The sequence below is a fragment of the Kogia breviceps genome, chromosome 12 (assembly GCF_026419965.1).
Source record: "Kogia breviceps isolate mKogBre1 chromosome 12, mKogBre1 haplotype 1, whole genome shotgun sequence".
NCBI classification, from domain to species: domain Eukaryota; kingdom Metazoa; phylum Chordata; class Mammalia; order Artiodactyla; family Physeteridae; genus Kogia; species Kogia breviceps.
The window spans coordinates 88,139,089-88,160,262 of NC_081321.1; the positions used below are offsets into that span (position 1 = coordinate 88,139,089).

The following is a 21,174-nucleotide window of genomic DNA, read 5'->3' on the forward strand; positions in this document are numbered from 1 at the left end:
AGCTATCTAAATGACCAGTAGACATAAGAAAAGGTGTTCAACTTTATCAGTCATCAAGAAAATGCATAATAAAATCTCTGCACATCCACGAGAATGACAAATTTAAAAGGTTGACAATACCAAGTGTTGGCACAGCTGTAGAGCAACTGGTGGGAGTGTAAGCTGGTATAAACACTTTGAAACACTGTTTGGCAGTACCTTCTAAAGTCTGTCATATGGATATGCCCTATGACCCAGCATACCAAATGACATATAAGAAAGCATGTTCATAGCAGCACTCTTCAGTATAGTCCAAGTGTCCATCAAGAGTAGGATGGATAAGTGAATTGTAATATACTCACTGTATTCATCAGTGCTTTTTTTTTTTTTAACATCTTTATGGAGTATAATTGCTTTACAATGGTGTGTTAGTTTCTGCTTTATAACAAAGTGAATCAGCTATACATATACATATATCCCCATATCTCCTCCCTCTTGCGTCTCCCTCCCACCCTCCCTATCCCACCCCTCTAGGTGGACACAAAGCACCAAGCTGATCTCCCTGTGCTATGTGGCCAGCAGTGCTTTCTTAACCTAACTGTGAGGGACCAGATTTTTTTCCCTAGCTGTCAGAATGGAACTCTTGTATAATACAATATTACACACAATGTCAGACTGCTTGAAAAGTTTCTAAATGTTCAGGTGTACCTTCTGTACTCATGGCTTTGCAGATCAGAGGCAAACAGGGTGTGGACCAGTAGTGGTCCACAAACTGCACTTTGAATAGCACCACTCTCAAGCAATGAAAATGAACAAACTGCAACTGTACACAACAACATGGATGAATCTCACAACCAGATCCAGAAGGGTCTATATTTTATGATTCCATTCATATAAAATTTATGACAACAAAAATCACTTATCCATGATGTTAAATGTTAGAATTACAATTGGAGAGCAGATCTGTCATTTGAAGGGGTCATGAGGGCAATTCTGGGTTTCTCAATCTTGGCGTTGCTTTGTTTTCATGCTGGTTTGTATGGACGTGCTCATTTTGTGAAAATTTATCTAGCTGTACACTTATGATTTGAGCACTTTTTTGTTTGTTTTAGTTTTCATTTACATTAAAAATTATTGAGCACTTGTTAAACACATGCCCTCTAAAACTTGTGAAGGTACTAGATGAATGGAGACAACAATGCATATGTAAGTATGTAAACAAATGTGGAATTACAGATTATGATTTCCTGAAAGAAATCATAACAAGATACAATGATAGAGATAATGAAAGAAGGCATCTACCTAAATAAGGTGGTCAAAGAAGGGGCTTCTCTGAGGCCTGGAGGATGAAAAGGAGTCAGTGATACTAAAAGTAGAGGCACACAATCCCGGGACTTCAGTAGTTGTTTTGAGTAAAGAAATAGAATTTAGTGGGTTTACAGTAAAAGAGGACATGCAGACATAGGGTACAAGTGGGGAGTTGGTGTCATGAAAATTGGGACAGGAGCAAAGGGGATGGAAAGAAGTAGGATTTTCACTTACAGTTGCAAATAGTGGAAGGACCAAAATGGAGTTTTGCAAGAGGCTTGTCAACATCAGCATGAGAAGAGAATGAATGTGATATTTAAAATAAAGGAAAATCTAGTTTAAAAGGAAGTGCATTCCTAGTTAATTATCAAAACCAAGGAAAATATGATCTTTTTAAGAGTTAAGAAGTAATGGATGAGTTTCACATGCATTTCAGTGTGCTTCATGTAACGTGGGGTATGTAAAAGTATATTTGCATATTAGAGAATTTTGATTCAGGCATTTAAGATGGATGGCAAGTGGAACAGTGTTCATTCCAAACCCTTATTGTCTCTAGCATTCCACTGGTCCCCCTCCCCAACACGCAATAATTTCGTTATCACTCATTTCAGCTCTGTCAGTCTTACCTTTTGTTTCCTTCCTGCTTCATCCTTCCCCTCACCCTCAAATATTTCACTGAAAGTACTAAGCATTTTCATGTGTATCATCTTCTTTAATTTAATCCTTTTACAACCCTAACAATCTCATGTTTGTGGAGATGCATATGGGGAAACTTTGGCTTAGAGAAGCCATATGACTTGCCTAAGGTCACAACCTAGACTCTTGACTCTAAGTAAAGTGCTTTTTCTGTTATGCCACTGAGACCTTCATCTCTTCCAAATCTACACATGATGGTGTTATTTTAAAATATTGTTATCCACATTATGAGTAATGAAACTGTGCTATTGTTTGTTAGATTTTATAAAAGACATCTTCCTAGAAGGGCTGAGTTATATATATGAATATAGGCTATACATGTATAATATGTGAATATATTTCACTTTACACAGACTTGAAATCAATTATATATATACAGAGCTTTAAAATTTTTAATAGCTTTTGAAGTAATTGGAACCTGCCTGAAATATAACATATCCAGGATCTGATTATAATAGATAATTATCATAATTTCATATGTCTTCTTAATTACTAAAAATTTGGAAGAAGAAAGGTACAACCTTGATTCAGATGATTAAAAAAACTGTAGTGGCCCAAGATCTCACGATAAATTAGGAGGTAAACCAAGTGATTATTCAGAGCTTAGCTTATTTCCTATTATTTGCCTTCCGTCTGACTCTATGTGTGTCTAATACCACTACCAATGAGTAAACATTGGGAAAATAGGAGATTAAACTCAGAGTGCTAATTTTTCATCACTTGCTGGTCGCTTTGGAGAAACTAGGAACAAGATTTGGAGGAACTAGGAGATTAAGAAGATTCATTGAAATGAAGTTGATATAGATTTTAATCCATTGTTTTTGAAAGTTAAGAGATAAGACATTTTTATTAAGGATGTACAACCTGCTTCTAAAATATGTGATGGTATTATATCTGTTTGAATTTTTATAATGACACGTAAACTGGAACAGTATAGTATCCAACAAAAGAATCTAGACTTTCTGGAAATGGAAAAGATCCCTAGTTGAATTAAATCTTATGGACAGGTAAAACAGAGTAGGTAATATATAGATGCTGATCATATTTCTCTTTGCCTGACATGTCATAAGGGGAAGGATAGATCAACAACTTATGGTTTCAGCCATTTCTGGCAGTGGCTGTAGCTGTTCATGAGATGATGACAATTCACTTAGTTAATACTTTGTTAATACTTGGGAATTCTTCCTAGAATATCCTGACTTCTATTATGTATGGCATAAGAATAACTGTTTGGGGGGTTAGATGGGCCATAGGATGACTCCCAGGGTTGCAGTAATGTACCAGACTCCTTCATTAAGGCATTCATTCAATCCCCAATTTTTCCTCACCTCTCTTTTATTTGCCATAGGGTGATTCTCATCAGTTTCGTGTCATGGCAGCTGTTCTTCGCCATTGTTTACTAATCGTAGGTCCAACTGAAGACAAAACAGAAGAGCTACACAGGTAGGTAACCTCTACTGATATTTCAGTGAAAGACATAATAAGTTTTTACTGTTTTTATGCATCTAATTTTAATTGTTATAAACACAAGAAAGTGAAAATATTACAGTAAACTGGGTAGCTGGTAGGTCGGAAATCATTACTATGCCCTGATGAGAAATTTTCATTCTGTCTCCTTTGACTTTGTTATATTAAGCCCCAACAAGAGAAGAGAATTTGGCATTTGTTGCATTCAACAATAAAACCCAGAACAACGATAATAATAGCACACAGTTATTGAATACTGTGTGTGGCATTATGCTAAGTGCTTTATAAAGATTAACTTCTTTTAATCATCACACCAGCCTTATGAGGTAGGTACTATTTTTCCCTTTCAATACATGATGAAACTGAGTCACAGAAAAATCAAGCAGTTTCTCCAAGATTGTTCAACCCTAATAAGTGAAAGAGCTTGGGGTTGAACCCTGATTTTAATTACTACACTTAAACTAATACTCTCACTATTTTCATTGTAAGAGTATTTACCAAAAAGTATATCTTAAGCAACATTAATTAAATTTTTAAAACTTATAAGAACTGGGCCACAGTCTCAAGTATTAATATATATAAAATAGTTCAATTTTTGTGACTTGCCTATTAGAGCTATTATGGACTGCTGTTAAAAGTTATCATTCTTGGGGCTTCCCTGGTGGCACAGTGGTTAAGAATCCATCTGCCAATGTAGGGCACGTGGGTTTGAACCCTGGTCCGGGAAGATCCCACATGCCACAGAGCAACTAAGCCCATGAACCACAACTACTGAGCCTGGGCTCTAGATCCCACGTGTCACAACTACTGAGCCTGTGCTCTAGAGCCGAGAACCACAACTACTGAAGCCCCCGCACCTAGAGCCCATGCTCCGCAACAAGAGAAGCCACTGCAACGAGAAGACTGTGCACAGCGACGAAGAGTAGCACCTGCTTGCCGCAACTAGAGAAAGCCCACGCGCGGCAATGAAGACCCAATGCAGCCAAAAATAAATAAATAAATTTATTTTTTAAAAAAAGTTATTTTATGAGAACAGCTGAAGAAGTATTAGTGCATCTTTCTAGTTCTCTTACTATTTTGTATCAGATTTCTAGTAACAAGACCTCTGACTTTAACATGAGCTTGCTTATGGTGCTTTATTCCATAAGAACACAAATGACATTTTAAACAATTCAAATAAATTTCAAATCTGCCAACAAATAACTTCGGCATTAAGTCTGCTTTACAAATAATTTAAAACTGAGTCCTTCTAATAGTAGAAATTACCTTTTGAGCATTTATAGTATTCTGTTTTCCAAAATATGGCTTAAATAAAACTATAGAAATACAACCAGAGTGTAAAATGAAACATACCCTTGTTCTTTTTCAGTCATACCCATATTATTTTAGTTATGATTGGCAGTTTATTATTTGATATTGTACTGAGTTTGTTGGGAGGTTATCTTTATGTACTCTGCCCTGCAAGCCTTCAAAAGATTGTTTTCTTCAAAATTAAAAAGTATACTTCTTTCTGCAGCTACAGATCAAAATTTCCTTTAATTTTCTTGAAGCTGTGTCTTTAAAAATAATCAGATTAACTGCAATAAATCATATCCTCTAAAAAGATATAATTTAAAAAAAATTTTTTTAACATCTTTATTGGAGTATAATTGCTTTACAATGGTGTGTTAGTTTCTGCTTTACAGCACAGTGAATCAGTTATACATATACATATGCTCCCATATCTCTTCTCTCTTGCATCTCCCTCCCTCCCACCCTCCCTATCCCACCCCTCTAGGTGGTCACAAACCACCTAGCTGATCTCCCTGTGCCATGTGGCTGCTTTCCACTAGCTATCCTCCCTATGTTTGGTAGTGTATATATCCATGCCACTCTCTCACTTCATCACAGCTTACCCTTTCCCCTCCCCATATCCTCAAGTTCATGCTCTAGTAGGTCTGTGTTTTATTCCCATCCTACCCCTAGGCTCTTCATGACATTTTTTTTCCTTCTTAGATTCCATATGTGTGTGTTAGCATATGGTATTTATTTTTCTCCTTCTGACTTCCTTCACTCTGTATGACAGACTCCAGGTCCATCCACCTCACTACAAATAACTCGCTTTCGTTTCTTTCTATGGCTGAGTAATATTCCATTGTATATATGTGCCACATCTTCTTTATCCATTCATCTGTTGATGGACACTTAGGTTGCTTCCATGTCCTGGCTATAGTAAACAGAGCTGCAATGAACATTTTGGTACATGACTCCTTTTGAATTATGGTTTTCTCAGGGTATATGCCCAGTAGTGGGATTGCTGGGTCGTATGGTAGTTCTATTTGTAGTTTTTTAAGGAACCTGCATACTGTTCTCCATAGTGGCTGTATCAATTTATATTCCCATCAACAGTGCAAGAGTGTTCCCTTCTCTCCACACCCTCTCCAGCATTTATTGTTTCTAGATTTTTTGATGATGGCCATTCTGACTGGTGTGAGATGATACCTCATTGTAGTTTTGATTTGCATTTCTGTAGTGATTAATGATGTTGAGCATTCTTTCATGTGTTTGTTGGCAATCTGTATATCTTCTTTGGAGAAATGTCTATTTAGGTCTTCTGCCCATTTTTGGATTGGGTTGTTTGTTTTTTTGTTATTGAGCTGCATGAGTTGCTTATAAATTTTGGAGATTATTGCTTTGTCAGTTGCTTCATTTGCAACTATTTTCTCCCATTCTGAGGGCTGTCTTTTGATCTTGTTTATGGTATCCTTTGCTGTGCAAAAGCTTTTAAGTTTCATCAGGTCCCATTTGTTTATTTTTGGTTTTATTTCCATTTCTCTAGGAGGTGGGTCAAAAAGGATCTTGCTGTGATATATGTCATAGAGTGTTCTGCCTATGTTTTCCTCTAAGAGTTTGATAGCGTCTGGCCTTACATTTAGGTCTTTAACCCATTTTGAGTTTATTTTTGTGTATGGTGTAAGGGAGTGTTCTAATTTCATTCTTTTACATGTACCTGTCCAGTTTTCCCAGCATCACTTATTGAAGAAGCTGTCTTTTCTCCACTGTATATTCTTGCCTCCTTTATCAAAGATAAGGTGACCATATGTGTGTGGGTTTATCTCTGGGCTTTCTATCCTGTTCCATTGATCTATATTTCTGTGTTTTTTTGCCAGTACCATACTGTCTTGATTACTGTAGCTTTGTAGTATAGTCTGAAGTCAGGGAGCCTGATTCCTCCAGCTCCATTTTTCGTTCTCAAGATTGCTTTGGCTATTCGGGGTCTTTTGTGTTTCCATACAAATTGTGAAATTTTTTGTTCTAGTTCTGTGAAAAATGCCAGTGGTAGTTTGATAGGGATTGCATTGAATCTGTAGATTGCTTTGGGTAGTAGAGTCATTTTCACAATGTTGATTCTTCCAATCCAAGAACATGGTATATCTCTCCATCTATTTGTATCATCTTTCATCAGTGTCTTATAATTTTCTGCATACAGGTCTTTTGCCTCCTTAGGTAGGTTTATTCCTAGATATTTTATTCTTTTTGTTGCAGTGGTAAATGGGAATGTGTTCTTCATTTCGCTCTCAGATTTTTCATCATTAGTGTATTATAATAATGCCAGAGATTTCTGTGCATTAATTTTGTATCCTGCTACTTTACCAGATTCATTGATTAGCTCTAGTAGTTTTACGGTAGCATCTTTAGGATTCTGTATGTATAGTATCATGTCATCTGCAAACAGTCATGGCTTTACTTCTTTTCCGATTTGGATTCCTTTTATTTCTTTTTCTTCTCTGATTGCTGTAGCTAGAACTTCCAAAACTATGTTGAATAAGAGTGGTGAGAGTGGGCAACCTTGTCTTGTTCCTGATCTTAGTGGAAATGGTTTCAGTTTTTCACCATTGAGGACGATGTTAGCTATGGGTTTGTCATATATGGCCTTTATTATGTTGAGGAAAGTTCCCTCTATGCCTGCTTTCTGCAGGATTTTTATCATAAATGGGTGCTGAATTTTGTCAAAAGCTTTCTCTGCATCTATTGAGATGATCATATGGTTTTTCTCCTTCAGTTTGTTGATATGGTGTATCATGTTGACTGATTTGCGTATATTGAAGAATCCTTGCATTCCTGGAATAAACCCCACTTGATCATGGTGTATGATCCTTTTAATGTGCTGTTGGATTCTTTTTTCTAGTATTTTGTTGAGGATTGGCCTGTAGTTTTCTTTCTTTGTGACGTCTTTGTCTGGTTTTGGTATCAGGGTGATGGTGGCCTCATAGAATGAGTTTGGGAGTGTTCCTCCCTCTGCTATCTTTTGGAAGAGTTTGAGAAGGATAGGTGTTAGCTCTTCTCTAAATGTTTGATAGAATTTGCCTGTGAAGCCATCTGGTCCTGGGCTTCTGTTTTTTGGAAGATTTTTAATCACAGTTTCAATTTCAGTGCTTCTGATTGGTCTGTTCATATTTTCTATTTCTTCCTGGTTCATTCTCGGCAGGTTGTGCATTTATAAGAATGTGTCCATTTCTTCCAGGTTGTCCATTTTATTGGCATATAGTTGCTTGTAGTAATCTCTCATGATCTTTTGTATTTCTGCAGTGTCAGTTGTTACTTCTTTTTCATTTCTAATTCTGTTGATTTGAGTCTTCTCCCTTTTTTTCTTGATGAGTCTGGCTAATGGTTTATCAATTTTATTTATCTTCTCAAAGAACCAGCTTTTAGTTTTATTGATCTTTGCTATTGTTTCCTTTACTTCTTTTTCATTTATTTCTGATCTGAACTTTATGATTTCTTTCCTTCTGCTAACTTTGGGGTTTTTTTGTTCTTTTTTCTCTAATTACTTTAGGTGCAAGGTTAGGTTGTTTATTCGAGATGTTTCCTGTTTCTTAAGGTTAAAAAGATTTTATTAAGCATTTTGGTCTAATTTTTCATAATCAAGAGACTCTAGAAGTCTAGCTATTAAAACTTAAAACCACAAAAAAATGAGTTTATAAGCCCAGGTATAAATGTATGTATGTGTGTGTGTGTGTGTGTGTTTATTTATTTATTTATTTTGGAAATTACACATCACAGGTTAAATGGCATTCATACAAGGATGTGAGAAGAAAGTGTTCTGATGGGAATTGTTACCGTAGTCACAAAAACATTGCTAAGGCTTTCTCTGAAGAGTGAATTTAATATTTTAAAACAGTACCCAGTATTCCTCAAAAGAGAGCAAATATATAGAGGTTTTAACACTCAGATTTTTTTAAAGTACAGATTTCTTTATTTTACTTTCTGATGATATTTGCTTTAAATATTTATTTTTCTTAAATTTAAAATATATTTTTCTTTAAATTTACTTCTATAAGTTGCTCTGGTTAAATATCTATTAGCTACACTGTAAATAAGAAGGAATACCCCTAGAGCCATAGACAAGATTTATATGTATTGCTAAAAGGCTTTCCTGGGAGATTGAGGTTGCTGCTGACATGACAGTTTATCTGGACTGGCCCTGCACGTCCCTTTAATCAGAATTAAAGTGATTAGTATTATTTGAGTAGTAATGACTCTAAGCTAATCCATTTAAATGCAGAAAAAATACTATACCAACCTCAAAGGGCTATTCTAAGAACCTTACTAGAGTTGTAATATCTACTAAATTCTGCCCATTTGTAGTGACCCTGAAAAGAATTTGTGTGTGTGTGTGTGTGTGTGTGTGTGTGTGTGTGTGTGTGTTTAAGGCATCATTTTAAAAATAATCAGAATGTTTCAAGGTAACATCTCATTCCATTTTTTGAAGTTAATTTCTAAGTTTGTTTTTTGCTTTTTTTATTTTAAGGAAAAATGTAATGAAAGAGGTAAACCTAGGTAGTGTGGTGTATGGTTATGTATTGTAATCAAACTCAAAGTGTTGTAATAATGATTAAATGAGAAATTAGTAAAGCCATCCATCCCTGGCACTGAGTAAGCTCTCAGTAAATGGGGGAGGAACCGCTACTGCCACTGCCAAAACACTGCAGCCACTGCTACTTCTGTTACTATTATTATAATGAGCATATTAGCCTTTAGATCCAATGTTTAGTACTAAAGCTCTTTTTTAAAGTTCATTGAATTTTTTTAACATCTTTATTAGAGTATAATTGCTTTACAATGGTATGTTAGTTTCTGCTTTATAACAAAGTGAATCAGCTATACATATACATATAAATATATCCCCATATCTCCTCCCTCTTGCGTCTCCCTCCCACCCCCCCTACCCCACCCCTCTAGGTGGTCACAAAGCACTGAACTGATCTCCCTGTGCTATGCATCTGCTTCCCACTTGCTACCTATTTTACATTTGGTAGTATATATAAGTCCATGCCACTCTCTTACTTCGTCCCAGCTTACCCTTCCCCCTCCCCATGTCCTCAAGTCTATTCTGTACGTCTGCATCTTTATTCCTGTCCTGCCTCTAGGTTCTTCAGAACCATTTTTTAATGTTGTTTTAGATTCCATATATATGTGTTAGCCTACAGTACTTGTTTGTCTCTTTCTGACTTACTTCACTCTGTGTGACAGACTCTAGGTCCATCCACCTCACTACAAATAACTCAATTTCATTTCTTTTTAAGGCTGAGTAATATTCCATTGTATATGAGTGCCACATCTTCTTTATCCATTCATGTGTTGATGGACACTTAGGTTGCTTCCATGTCCTGGCTATTGTAAATAGAGCTGCAGTGAACATTGTGGAAGTTTATTGAATTTTGATGTTTTGTTTAGGAAGCTATTTCTTTGTATATATTGAGATTGTGTAGTGAAATCTGTTTTCTGTTACTCTAAGATTTTCTCAAGCCAGATGCTTGGTAGGCATGTCAGGAGCCTGTTAAGTTGCTCTAGGAGATGAGTGAGTCAAAAAATGGCTTAGCATCAGTTTTTCTGATATGTTGTCTGTGTAAGACAGTGCCTTTTTCTTTTTTCCCTAGATAAATCAGGAGGACATGGACATAGAGATAAAATGAGTTAGTTCACAAAGATAGCTGACCTTGATGTCGACTTCCTTTCCACTAATCAGCATCTTATATAGTTTCTAAAATCTGTTTGTTCTATTTCATTTCCTTTTGTCTATACTTATGGTAATAAGTAAATTGTTGGTATGATCCACCTTTTTGGCTACATTAAATGACATCCTAATTCTGTCCAACTCTAATATCTGCCTGAGAGTATTTTGAGCTCTCTTGTCCATAATCAGTAAGCTTATGCATAAACAGTAGCCAAAAAAAAGTTGCATGTGAATGTGGTTGTGATTTTGTTTCATTTGGAGACAAGGGGAAAGATGGGGATTGCCTATACACTAGAGAAGAAAGGAGAGGGGAGGACCAGATCTGATTTAATTTCTTGCAGCTTTTCAGCCTAATTTCTTTCATTCAACACATTAGCATCTACAAAGCTTTTTTTTTTTTTTTTTTTACCCAAAAGAGCCAGTGTGTATTTTATTTATTTATTATTTATTTATTTATTTATTTATTTATGGCTGTGTTGGGTCTTCGTTTCTGTGTGTAGGCTTTCTCCAGTTGTGGCGAGTGGAGGCTACTCTTCATCGTAGTGTGCGGGCTTCTCATTGTCGTGCCTTCTCTTGTTGTGGAGCACAGGCTCTAGACGCGCAGGCTCAGTAGTTGTGGCTCACGGGCTTAGTTGCTCCGCGGCATGTGGGATCCTCCCAGAGCATGACTCGAACCTGTGTCCCCTGCATTGGCAGGCAGAATCTAAACCACTGCTCCACCAGGGAACCCCCCTCAGTGTGTAAAAGTACTTAACTCCCTGGAGATTGGTTCAAGATGGCGGAGGAGAAGGATGTGCGCTCACTCCCTCTTCTGAGAGCATGGGAATCACAACTAACTGCTGAACAGTCATTGACAGAAAGACACTGGAACTCACCAAAAAAGTACCCCACATCCAAAGACAAAGGAGAAGCCACAATGAGACAGTAGGAGCGGTGCAGTCATAATAAAATCAAATCCCATAACTGCTGGGTGGGTGACTCACAAGCTGGAGAACACTTTTACCACAGAAGTCCAACCACTGGAGTGAAGGTTCTGAGCCCCATGTCAGGCTTCCCAGCCTGGGGGTCCAGCAACAGGAGGAGGAATTCCTAGAGAATCAGATTTTGAAGGCTAGCGGGATTTGATTGCAGGACTTCAGCAGGGCAGGGAAAACAGAGACTCCACTCTTGGAGGGCACATACAAAGTAGTGTGCGCATTGGGACCTGGAGAAGGAGCAATGACCCCAGGGGAGACTGAACCAGACCTACCTGCTAGTGTTGGAGGATCTCCTGCAGATGCGGGAGGTGGCTGTGGCTCACCATGAGGACAAGGACACTGGCAGGAGAAGTTCTGGGAAGTACTCCTTGGCATGAGCCCTCCCACAGTCCGCCATTAGCCCCACCAAAGAGCTGGGTAGGCTCCAGTGTTGGGTTGCATCAAGCCAAACAACCAACAGTGAGGGAACCCAGTCCAACCCATCAGCAGACAAGCAGATTAAAGTTTTACTGAGCTCTGCCCACCAGAGCAACACCCAGCTCTACTCACCACCAGTCCCTCCCATCAGGAAACCTGCGCAAGCCTCTTAGATAGCCTCACCCACCAGAGGGCAGAAGCAGGAAGAACTACAGTCCTACAGCCTGTGGAACAAAAACCACATTCACAAAAAGACAAGATGAAAAGGCAGAGGGCTATGTATCAGATGAAGGAAAAAGATAAAACCCCAGAAAAACAACTAAATGAAGTGGAGATAGGAAACCTTCCAGAAAAAGAATTCAGAATAATGATAGTGAAGATGATCCAGGACCTTTGAAAAAGAATGGAGGCAAAGATTGAGAAGATGCAAGAAATGTTTAACAAAGACCTAGAAGAATTAAAGAGCAAACACCTAGAAGAATTAAAGAACAAACAGAGATGAACAATACAGTAACTGAAATGAAAAATACACTAGAAGGAATCAATAGCAGAATAGCTGAGGCAGAAGAACGGATAAAGGACCTGGAAGACAGAACAGTGGAATTCACTGCTGTGGAACAGAATAAAGAAAAAAGAATGAAAAGGCATGAAGACAGCCTAAGGGACCTCTGGGACAAGATTAAATGCACCAACATTCACATTAAAGGGGTCCCAGAAGGAGAAGAGAGAGAGAAAGGACCCGAGAAAATATTTGAAGAGCTTATAGTTGAAAACTTCCCTAACATGGGAAAGGAAATAGCCACCCAAGTCCAGGAAGCCCAGAGAGTCCCCAGGCAGGATAAACCCAAGGAGAAACACTCCAAGACACACAGTAATCAAAGTGACAAAAAGTAAAGACAAAGAAAAATTATTGAAAGCAACAAGGGAAAAACGACAAATAACATACAAGGGAACTTCTATAAGGTTAACAGCTGATTTCTCAGCAGAAACTCTACAAGCCAGAATGGAGTGGCATGACATATTTAAAGTGATGCAAGGGAAGAAATTACACCCAAGATTACTCTACTCGGCATGGATCTCTTATCAGATTCGATGGAGAAATCAAAAGCTTTACAGATAAGCAAAAGCTAAAAGAATTCAGTACCACCAAACCAGCTTTACAACAAATGTTAAAGAAACTTCTCTAGGCAGGAAGCACAAGAGAAGAAAAAGACCCACAAAAACAAACCCAAAACAATTAAGAAAATGGTCATAGGAACATACATATCGATAATTACCTTAAACGTGAATGGATTAAATGCTCCAACCAAAAGATACAGGCTTGCTGAATGGATACAAAAACAAGACCCATATATATGCTGTCTACAAGAGACCCACTTCAGACCTAGGGACACATACAGACTGAAAGTTGAGGGGATGGAGAAAGATATTCCATGCAAATGGAAATCAAAAGAAAGCTGGAGTAGCAGTACTCATATCAGATAAAATAGACTTTAAAGAATGTTACAAGAGACATAGAAGGACACTACATAATGATCGAGGGATCAATTGAAGAAGAAGGTATAACAATTATAAATATATATGCTCCCAACATAGGAGCACCTCAATACATAAGGCAACTGCTAACAGCTATCAAATGGAAAATCGACAGTAACACAATAATAGTGGAGGACTTTAACACTTCACTTACACCAATGTACTGATCATCTAGACAGAAAATTAATAAGGAAACAGAAGCTTTAAATGACACAATAGACCAGATTAATTGATATTTATAGGACGTTCCATCCTAAAACAGCAGATTACACTTCACAAGTGCATACGGAGCATTCTCCGTGATAGATCCATCTTGGGTCACAAATCAAGCCTCAGTAAATTTAAGAAAATTGGAATCATATCAAGCATCTTTTCTGATCACAACACTATGAGATTAGAAATCAATTACAGTGAAAAAGACATAAAAAACAAACACATGGAGGCTAAACAATACGCTACTAAATAACAAAGAGATCACTGAAAAAATCAAAGAGGAACTCAAAAAATACCTAGAGACAAATGACAACGAAAACACGATGATCCAAAACCTATGGGATGCAGCAAAAGCAGTTCTAAGAGGGAAGTGTATAGCAATACAAGCCTACCTCAGAAACAAGAGAAATCTCCAATAAACAATTTAACCTTACACGTAAAGGAACTAGAGGAAGAAGAACGAACAAAACCCAAAATTGATAGAAGGAGGGAAATCATAAAGATCAGGGCAGAAATAAATGGAATAGAAACAAAGAGAACAATAGCACAGATAATAGAAGTAAAAGCCAGTTCTTTGAGAAGATAAACAAAATTGATAAACCATTAGCCAGACTCATCAAGAAAAAGAAGCATCCTAGGAGACTACTATAAGCAACTCTATGCCAGTAAAATGGACAACCTTGAAGAAATGGACAAATTCTTAGAAAGATATAAGCTTCCAAGACTGAACCAGGAAGAAATAGGAAATATGAACAGACCAATCACAAGTAATGAAATTGAAACTGTGATTAAAAATCTTCCAGCAAACAAAAGTCCAGGACCAGATGGCTTCACAGGCAAATTCTATCAAACATTTAGAGAAGAGCTAACACGTATGCTCAAACTCTTTCAAACAATTGCAGAGGAAGGAATACTCCCAAACTCATTCTATGAGGTGACCATCACCCTGATACCAAAACCAAACAAAGATACTACAAAAAAAGAAAATTATAGACCACCATCACTGATAAATATAGATGCAGGAATTCTCAACAAAATACTAGCAAACAGAATCCAACAGCACATTAAAAGGGTCATACACCATGATCAAGTGCGATTTATCCCAGGGATGCAAGGATTCTTCAATATATGCAAATCAATCAATGTGATACACCATATTAACAAATTGAAGAATAAAAACCATATGATCCTTTCAATAGATGCAGAAGAAGCTTTTGACAAAATTCAACACCCATTTATGATAAAAAGTCTCTTGAAAGTGGGTATAGAGGGAACCTACCACAACATAATAAAGGCCATATATGACAAACCCACAGCAAACATCATTCTCAATGGTGAAAACCTGAAAGCGTTTCCTCTAAGATCAGGAAAACAACAAGGATGACCACTGTCACCACTGTTATTCAACATAGTTTTGGAAGTCCCAGCCATCGTAATCAGAGAGGAGAAAGAAATAAAAGGAATACGAATTGGAAAAGAAGAAGTAAAACTGTCACTGTTTGTAGATGACATGATACTATACGTAAAGAATCCTAAAGATGTCACCAGAAAACTACTAGAGCTAATCAATGAATTTGGTAAAGTTGCAGGATACAAAATTAAAGCACAGAAATCTCTTGCATTCCTACACACTAATGATGAAAAATATGAAAGAGAAATTAAGGAAACACTCCCATTTATCATTGCAACAAAAAGAATAAAATACCTAGGAATAAACCTACCTAAGGAGACAAAAGAGCTGTATGCAGAAAACTATAAGACACTGATGAAAGAAAGTAAAGCTGATACAAACAGATGGAGAGATATACCATGTTCTTGGATTGGAAGAATCAATATTGTGAAAATGCCTATACTTCCCAAAGCAATCCCCAGATTCAGTGCAATCCCTATCAAATTACCAGTGGCATTTTTTACAGGACTAGAAAAAAAAATCCTAAAGTTTGTATGGAGACACAAAAGACCCCAAATAGCCAAAGCAGTCTTGAGGGAAAAAAACTGAGCTGGAGGAATAAGACTCCCTGACTTCAGACTATACGACAAAGCTACAGTCATCAAGACAATATGGTACTGGCATAAAACCAGAAATATACATCAATGCAACAGGATAGAAAGCCCAGAGATAAACCCACACACCTGTAGTCAATTAATCTATGACAAAGGAGGCAAGGATATACAATGGAGAAAAGACAGTCTCTTCAATAAGTGGTGCTGGGAAAACTGGACAGCTACATGTAAAAGAATGAAATTAGAACACTCCTAAACACCATACACAAAAATAAACTCAAAACATATTAGAGACCTAAATGTAAGACTGGACACTGTAAAACTCTTAAGAGGAAAACAGAGAAAGAACACTCTTTGACATAAATCACAACAAGATCTTCTTTGATCCACCTCCTAGAGTAATGGAAATAAAAACAAAATAAACAAATGGGACCTAATGAAACTTCAAAGCTTTTGTACAGCAAAGGAAACCATAAACAAGATGAAAAGACAACCCTCAGAATGGGAGGAAATATTTGTAAACGAATCAATGGACAAAGGATTAATCTCCAAAATATATAAACAGCTCATGCAGCTCAATATCAAAAAAACAAACAACCCAATCCAAACATGGGCAGAAGACCTATATAGACATTCATCCAAAGAAGACATACAGATGGCCAAGAAGCACATGAAAAGCTGCTCATCGTCACTAATTATTAGAGAAATGCAAATCAAAACTACACTGAGTTATCCCCTCACACCAGTTAGAATGGGCATCATCAGACAATCTACAAACAGGAAATGCTGGAGAGGGTGTGGAGGAAGGGGAGCCCTCTTGCACTGTTGGGGGGGGGATGTAAATTGATACAGCCACTATGGAGCACAGTATGGAGGTTTCTTAAAAAACTGAAAATATAATTACCATATGACCCAGCAATCCCAATACTGGGCATATACCCAGAGAAAACCATAATTCAAAAAGACACATGCACCCCAATGTTTTTTGCAGCACTATTTACAATAGCCAGGTCATGGAAGCAGCCTAAATGCCTATTGACAGACAAATGGATAAAGAAGTTGTGGTACAAATATACAATGGAATATTACTCTGCCATAAAAAGGAATGAAATTGGGTCATTTGTAGAGACGTGGATGGACCTAGAGACTGTCATACGGAGTGAAGTAAGTCAGAATGAGAAAAACAAGTATCATATATTAAGTCATATATGTGGAACCTAGAAAAATGGTACCGATGAACCAGTTTGCAGGGCAGAAATAAAATCACAGACGTAGAGAACAAATGTATGGATATCAAGGGGGGAAAGTGGTGGGGTGGTGGTGTGATGAATTGAGAGATTGGGATTAACATATATACACTAATGTATAAAATGGATAACTAATAAGAGCCTGCTTTATAAAAAAAATAAATAAATTTAAAAAAAAAAAAAAGTACTTACCTCCCTGCTTTTTTGTTGTTGTTGTTCTCTGTTTAAACCAGTTCATTTTATCTCACATATTTAAGGGGACAGTTTAGTACCTAATGACACCTCATTACAGTGCTAAGCATAATGTCTGTTTTTTCTAGCTTTATTGAGATATAATTGACATATAACATGGTATATATTTAAGGTGTACAGTGTGTTGATTTGATACACATATTGCAAAATGTAAAATGTAAAAAAAGTAAGCATGTCTTACACATGGCAGACTTCTAATAAATGTTTGAAAATCGCACCATTTCATTTTGGTTTATATTTATTAACTGAGCACTTACTATGTGTCAGGCACTATGTTGAGCTCTGGAGGCAACAAAGATGAATACAGTATAATCTTTGTTCTCCAGGGCTCACCAACTAGGGGGTAAAAGAGGCTGCTAAGTGAATATGTGCACTTGTTTTGATGAGTGTTGTGTTACACATAAACAAGCTTATATAGGTATACAGAAAAAGGAGAGTTTGGAGAGATTGGGGAGACGGTATTTTTCTTTTTTGTTGTTATTAAAGCTCTTAGCTCTTTAACCTAATTCTCACTGTGAATAACAGTTGTCTAGGTGAACAGATATTATCTGAACTATAGCTGAGTACCATGCTAGGTTCTTGAAGGATTCCACACCGTAGTGCATAGTCTGGAGGAACATAGAGTATAAATGGGGAAACAAGACATGAATATTATGAAAAGTTAAATAACAATCAAGATAAGAATAGATGTCACAAGATAGTTTTTGAGTAGTTTCCCAGTAAATTAATTATCCAAATAATAATTGCTAATAGAATTCAGATAACATGCTCACTATGGTCTAGAATGATGAGGAAAGTCTTCCTCACTCATACTGTACCTGTTCTCCATCCTCATCCAGACCTCTGGTCCCCTGGTGATTCCTTTTTCTCCTACCTGTAAGCCTCCTTAAGGTTTCCTTTCTTCCCTCTCTATTCTAAAGCATTGGTTCATCATTTGGTTCACCTCTCTCTACTCCCTAATTGTCCTGTCCTGCCAGTGTTCAAGCACCTAACCCCAGATCTGTCAGACCACCTTCTTTCTCCAGTTCTAAACTCAAGCTGCTCTGTCCTGTGGGAAGAATTTACCTAACCTGACAGATTGGTCCATCCTTTCCACTGCGTGCAGAGTTGATTTTCAAAAAGTAACTCTCTGCTTAGAATCCTCTTGTGGCTCCCCTCTGTTTTTATGATTAAGAGCAAACTTCTTTTGTCACTATGCATTTATTAATGATCTGCAAACGCATCTGGGAAATTTGTTTTTCTGGCTTCTGCACCTACTCCTTTGCCAGCACAACTGGTTTAAGGTCATCAGTAACCCATTTGGCTGTAACATGTATCTCATCATGGCAATCCCCTTTATAATCCCCCTTCCCCACTCTACACACACATACACACACTTTTTTTGGCTTAATGCCTACTAAGGCCCTGTCCTTTAGAGGCCTTGTCCTTTGCTTTAGACTTAGGAACCTGTCTTCGTTTCCCCACAGATACCATATTCTCTCATTCTTCCAGATATTTGCTGTTTCCTATAGTATAGTATGTCTGCTGTGCAAAAGCTACTTAATAGCTGCCATTTACTATGTACCAGGCAGAGTGCTTTGCATGCCTTTTTTCATTTAATCCTCACATCAACCTGATGGGATAAATTTATTTCCCTTTACTTTAGAATTAAGGACACCAAGGCCTAGAATATGTCATGTAATTTGCCCAAGGCACACTTTTCTAGGAGACAACTTAGAATTCAACCCATTGCTCTACAAATTATGTTATGCTGTCTTCTCTTAGGAAAAGAAGCATATTTTTGTATACTTAGCATCTAGTACAAGGCATAGTAAATATTTGTTGAGAATAAAGTGAGACTTGGCTAATCTTAAAGAATGAGACCATTCTAAACAGGAGAAAACATGGACAAATACAGAAATGAGACTATGGCTACAGCACACTTAGAGAACAATGACCAGGTCCCTATGGGTTAACACTTTGCCACCTGGATTTGCTGCTCCAGTCTTCTTTTGCCCTTTGCAATAAACCTCCTCTAGGTATCGACTATCTGATTCTTCTACTATTCTCTCTTGAATCTAGTCTACTCAGGTTTTAGTCCCACTACTCCACCAGAATGGCTATCATTAAGGTCACTTCTGTGTTGCTAAATCCAGTGGACATTTCTCAGTTGTCATCTTACTTGATCCACATCATTTGACCACAGGTTATCACTCCATTCTTACTGATATACTTTCTTCCAGGATACCATCCTATCTTGGTTTCCCTCCTACCTCACTAGTTGTAATTTCTTCCTCTCCCACTCAGCCTCTGGATGGCAGAGTGCCCCAGGCCTATCTCTCGTAGTTTCTCAATCCACATTCACTCCTTTACTGATCTAATCCAGTCTTGGTCTTTAAATACCATCTACATGCTAATGACTCCTCAGTTTATATCTCTAGTCCAGATCTCCCTCACTGATCTCCTGACTCTTACAGTTAACTTCCTGTTAACATCTCCATTTGGAAGTATAACAGACATTCCAAACTTAACATATCCAAGATTAAATTCTTACTCTTCCCCTAAAATGTTGCTTCTCCTGCAGTGTTTCCCATTTTAATTTATGGCAACTCTAGCTTTCCACTTGCTAAGGCTAGAACCTTGGATTCTCACACCCCACAACTAGCCTATCAGGAAATCTTCAAAATGTAGCCAGATCAGACCACTGCACTATTACCACCGTGTTCTTTCACCTGAGTTATTATAATAACACCCTAACTGGTTGGTCTTCCTCACCTTTGACGTCCTACTAGTTGTTCTCAACACAGTAGCCAGAGTGATCCTTTTAACATAAGGATAGAGTATATTACTATGCCAAACCCTGTAGTGGTTCCCCATTTCATTTAGGATAAAAACTAAAGTAGTAATAGCCTGTAAAACCAATCTGGCCCCCTGTTACCCAGCTGAGCTCCTGTCCCACTCCTCTCCCTGTGTGTGGTGGTTCAGCCACACCAACTTCATTGCAGTTCTTCATACATGCCACTGCTCCTGCCCTGGGGCCTTTGCTCCTGCCCTTCTTCCTGGAACGCCCTTCCCGCATGTAGTCACAGGGCTCACTCCCTAACTTCCTTTAAGTCTTTGCTTAAATGACACCATCTCAATGAGGTCTGTTCAGACTACCCTATTCAGAATTACAACTCACATGTCCTGTTTTACCCTCCTGAATTTTACCCTCAGACCATTTATCACCTTTTATTCAATTAACTTTTTTGTTTGTTTGTTTACTTTTAATTGACTGTTCTCTACACCTAGAAAATAAGCTCCAGAAGGGCAGGGATTTATTTCTATTTCCTTCATAATACCTGCCTAAAAAATGCCTGGCATAAGTAATCAATAAATAATTACTGAACTGAGTTAGACTAAAGTAAACTTAGGTATTTACATGTGAAAATCTTTTGGAGGTCTTGAGGTTCATTTAAGTAGATTTTCCAGCCATGAAAAAGATATGTGAGCCCCAAATGTAAAGAAGATACATTTGACCAGGAAAGTTTGCCAACAGCTGTAGGTCTGTTTGTACTGTTATCATGCTCCTTAGTGTCATCTGGTATTAAATTGTTTAGCCCCTCGATTGATACAGGCCTGGATTTTAGGTTGCCTTCCTTCTCCCACAACTATCAAGGCTTTAATCAGAGCATTAAGGAGCTCTAAATAGGCCCTGCTTTTGAATCTGCATATCAGGAGGGGGCTGGGAGTATGAGTGGGAGGATGTCATGTCCCAGTGATTAATGATCTCTAGGAAGCTGAAAAGGGGAGAGTAATATACACAGTATTTCTACCCCCTGGAGTAGGAATGCAAACACCATTGTGCAGATCTGTGCATAGTCACTGACTTCCTGGTAGCTGGAGAATTTCATACACTCTTCTACCACAAATAAAACTGTCAGAGAAGTGACAGCTCAAAAAGCTGGCTTTCCTTACTTAAAAAGAATAGCTCAAACACAGTGAGCCAGAAAATTAATTTTGTAGTTGTTTGGGAACCCAGTTGTTTAATAAGAAACAAGAAAATGGGAACTTTTCTTGAAAAGCCTAAAACCTCCAAATATTTGTTGAATCAAACTCTACA

The 21,174-nt window shown here is 37.6% G+C and overlaps 1 protein-coding gene across 7 annotated transcripts in view; it reads left to right on the plus strand.

The window, feature by feature from the left end:
• Nucleotides 1-21,174, plus strand: part of RIC8B (RIC8 guanine nucleotide exchange factor B) — a 122,046-nt gene that overhangs the window by 47,671 nt on the left and 53,201 nt on the right. For all 7 annotated transcript variants that reach the window (XR_010835909.1, XR_010835910.1, XR_010835911.1 and 4 more), the window contains exon 4: nt 3,332-3,426. Coding sequence is in view for 3 of the 7 variants with exons in the window: in XM_059082012.2 (XP_058937995.1) it covers nt 3,332-3,426 (95 nt within the window). In the remaining 4 variants the exon portion in view is untranslated. The remainder of the gene's footprint in view (nt 1-3,331; nt 3,427-21,174) is intronic.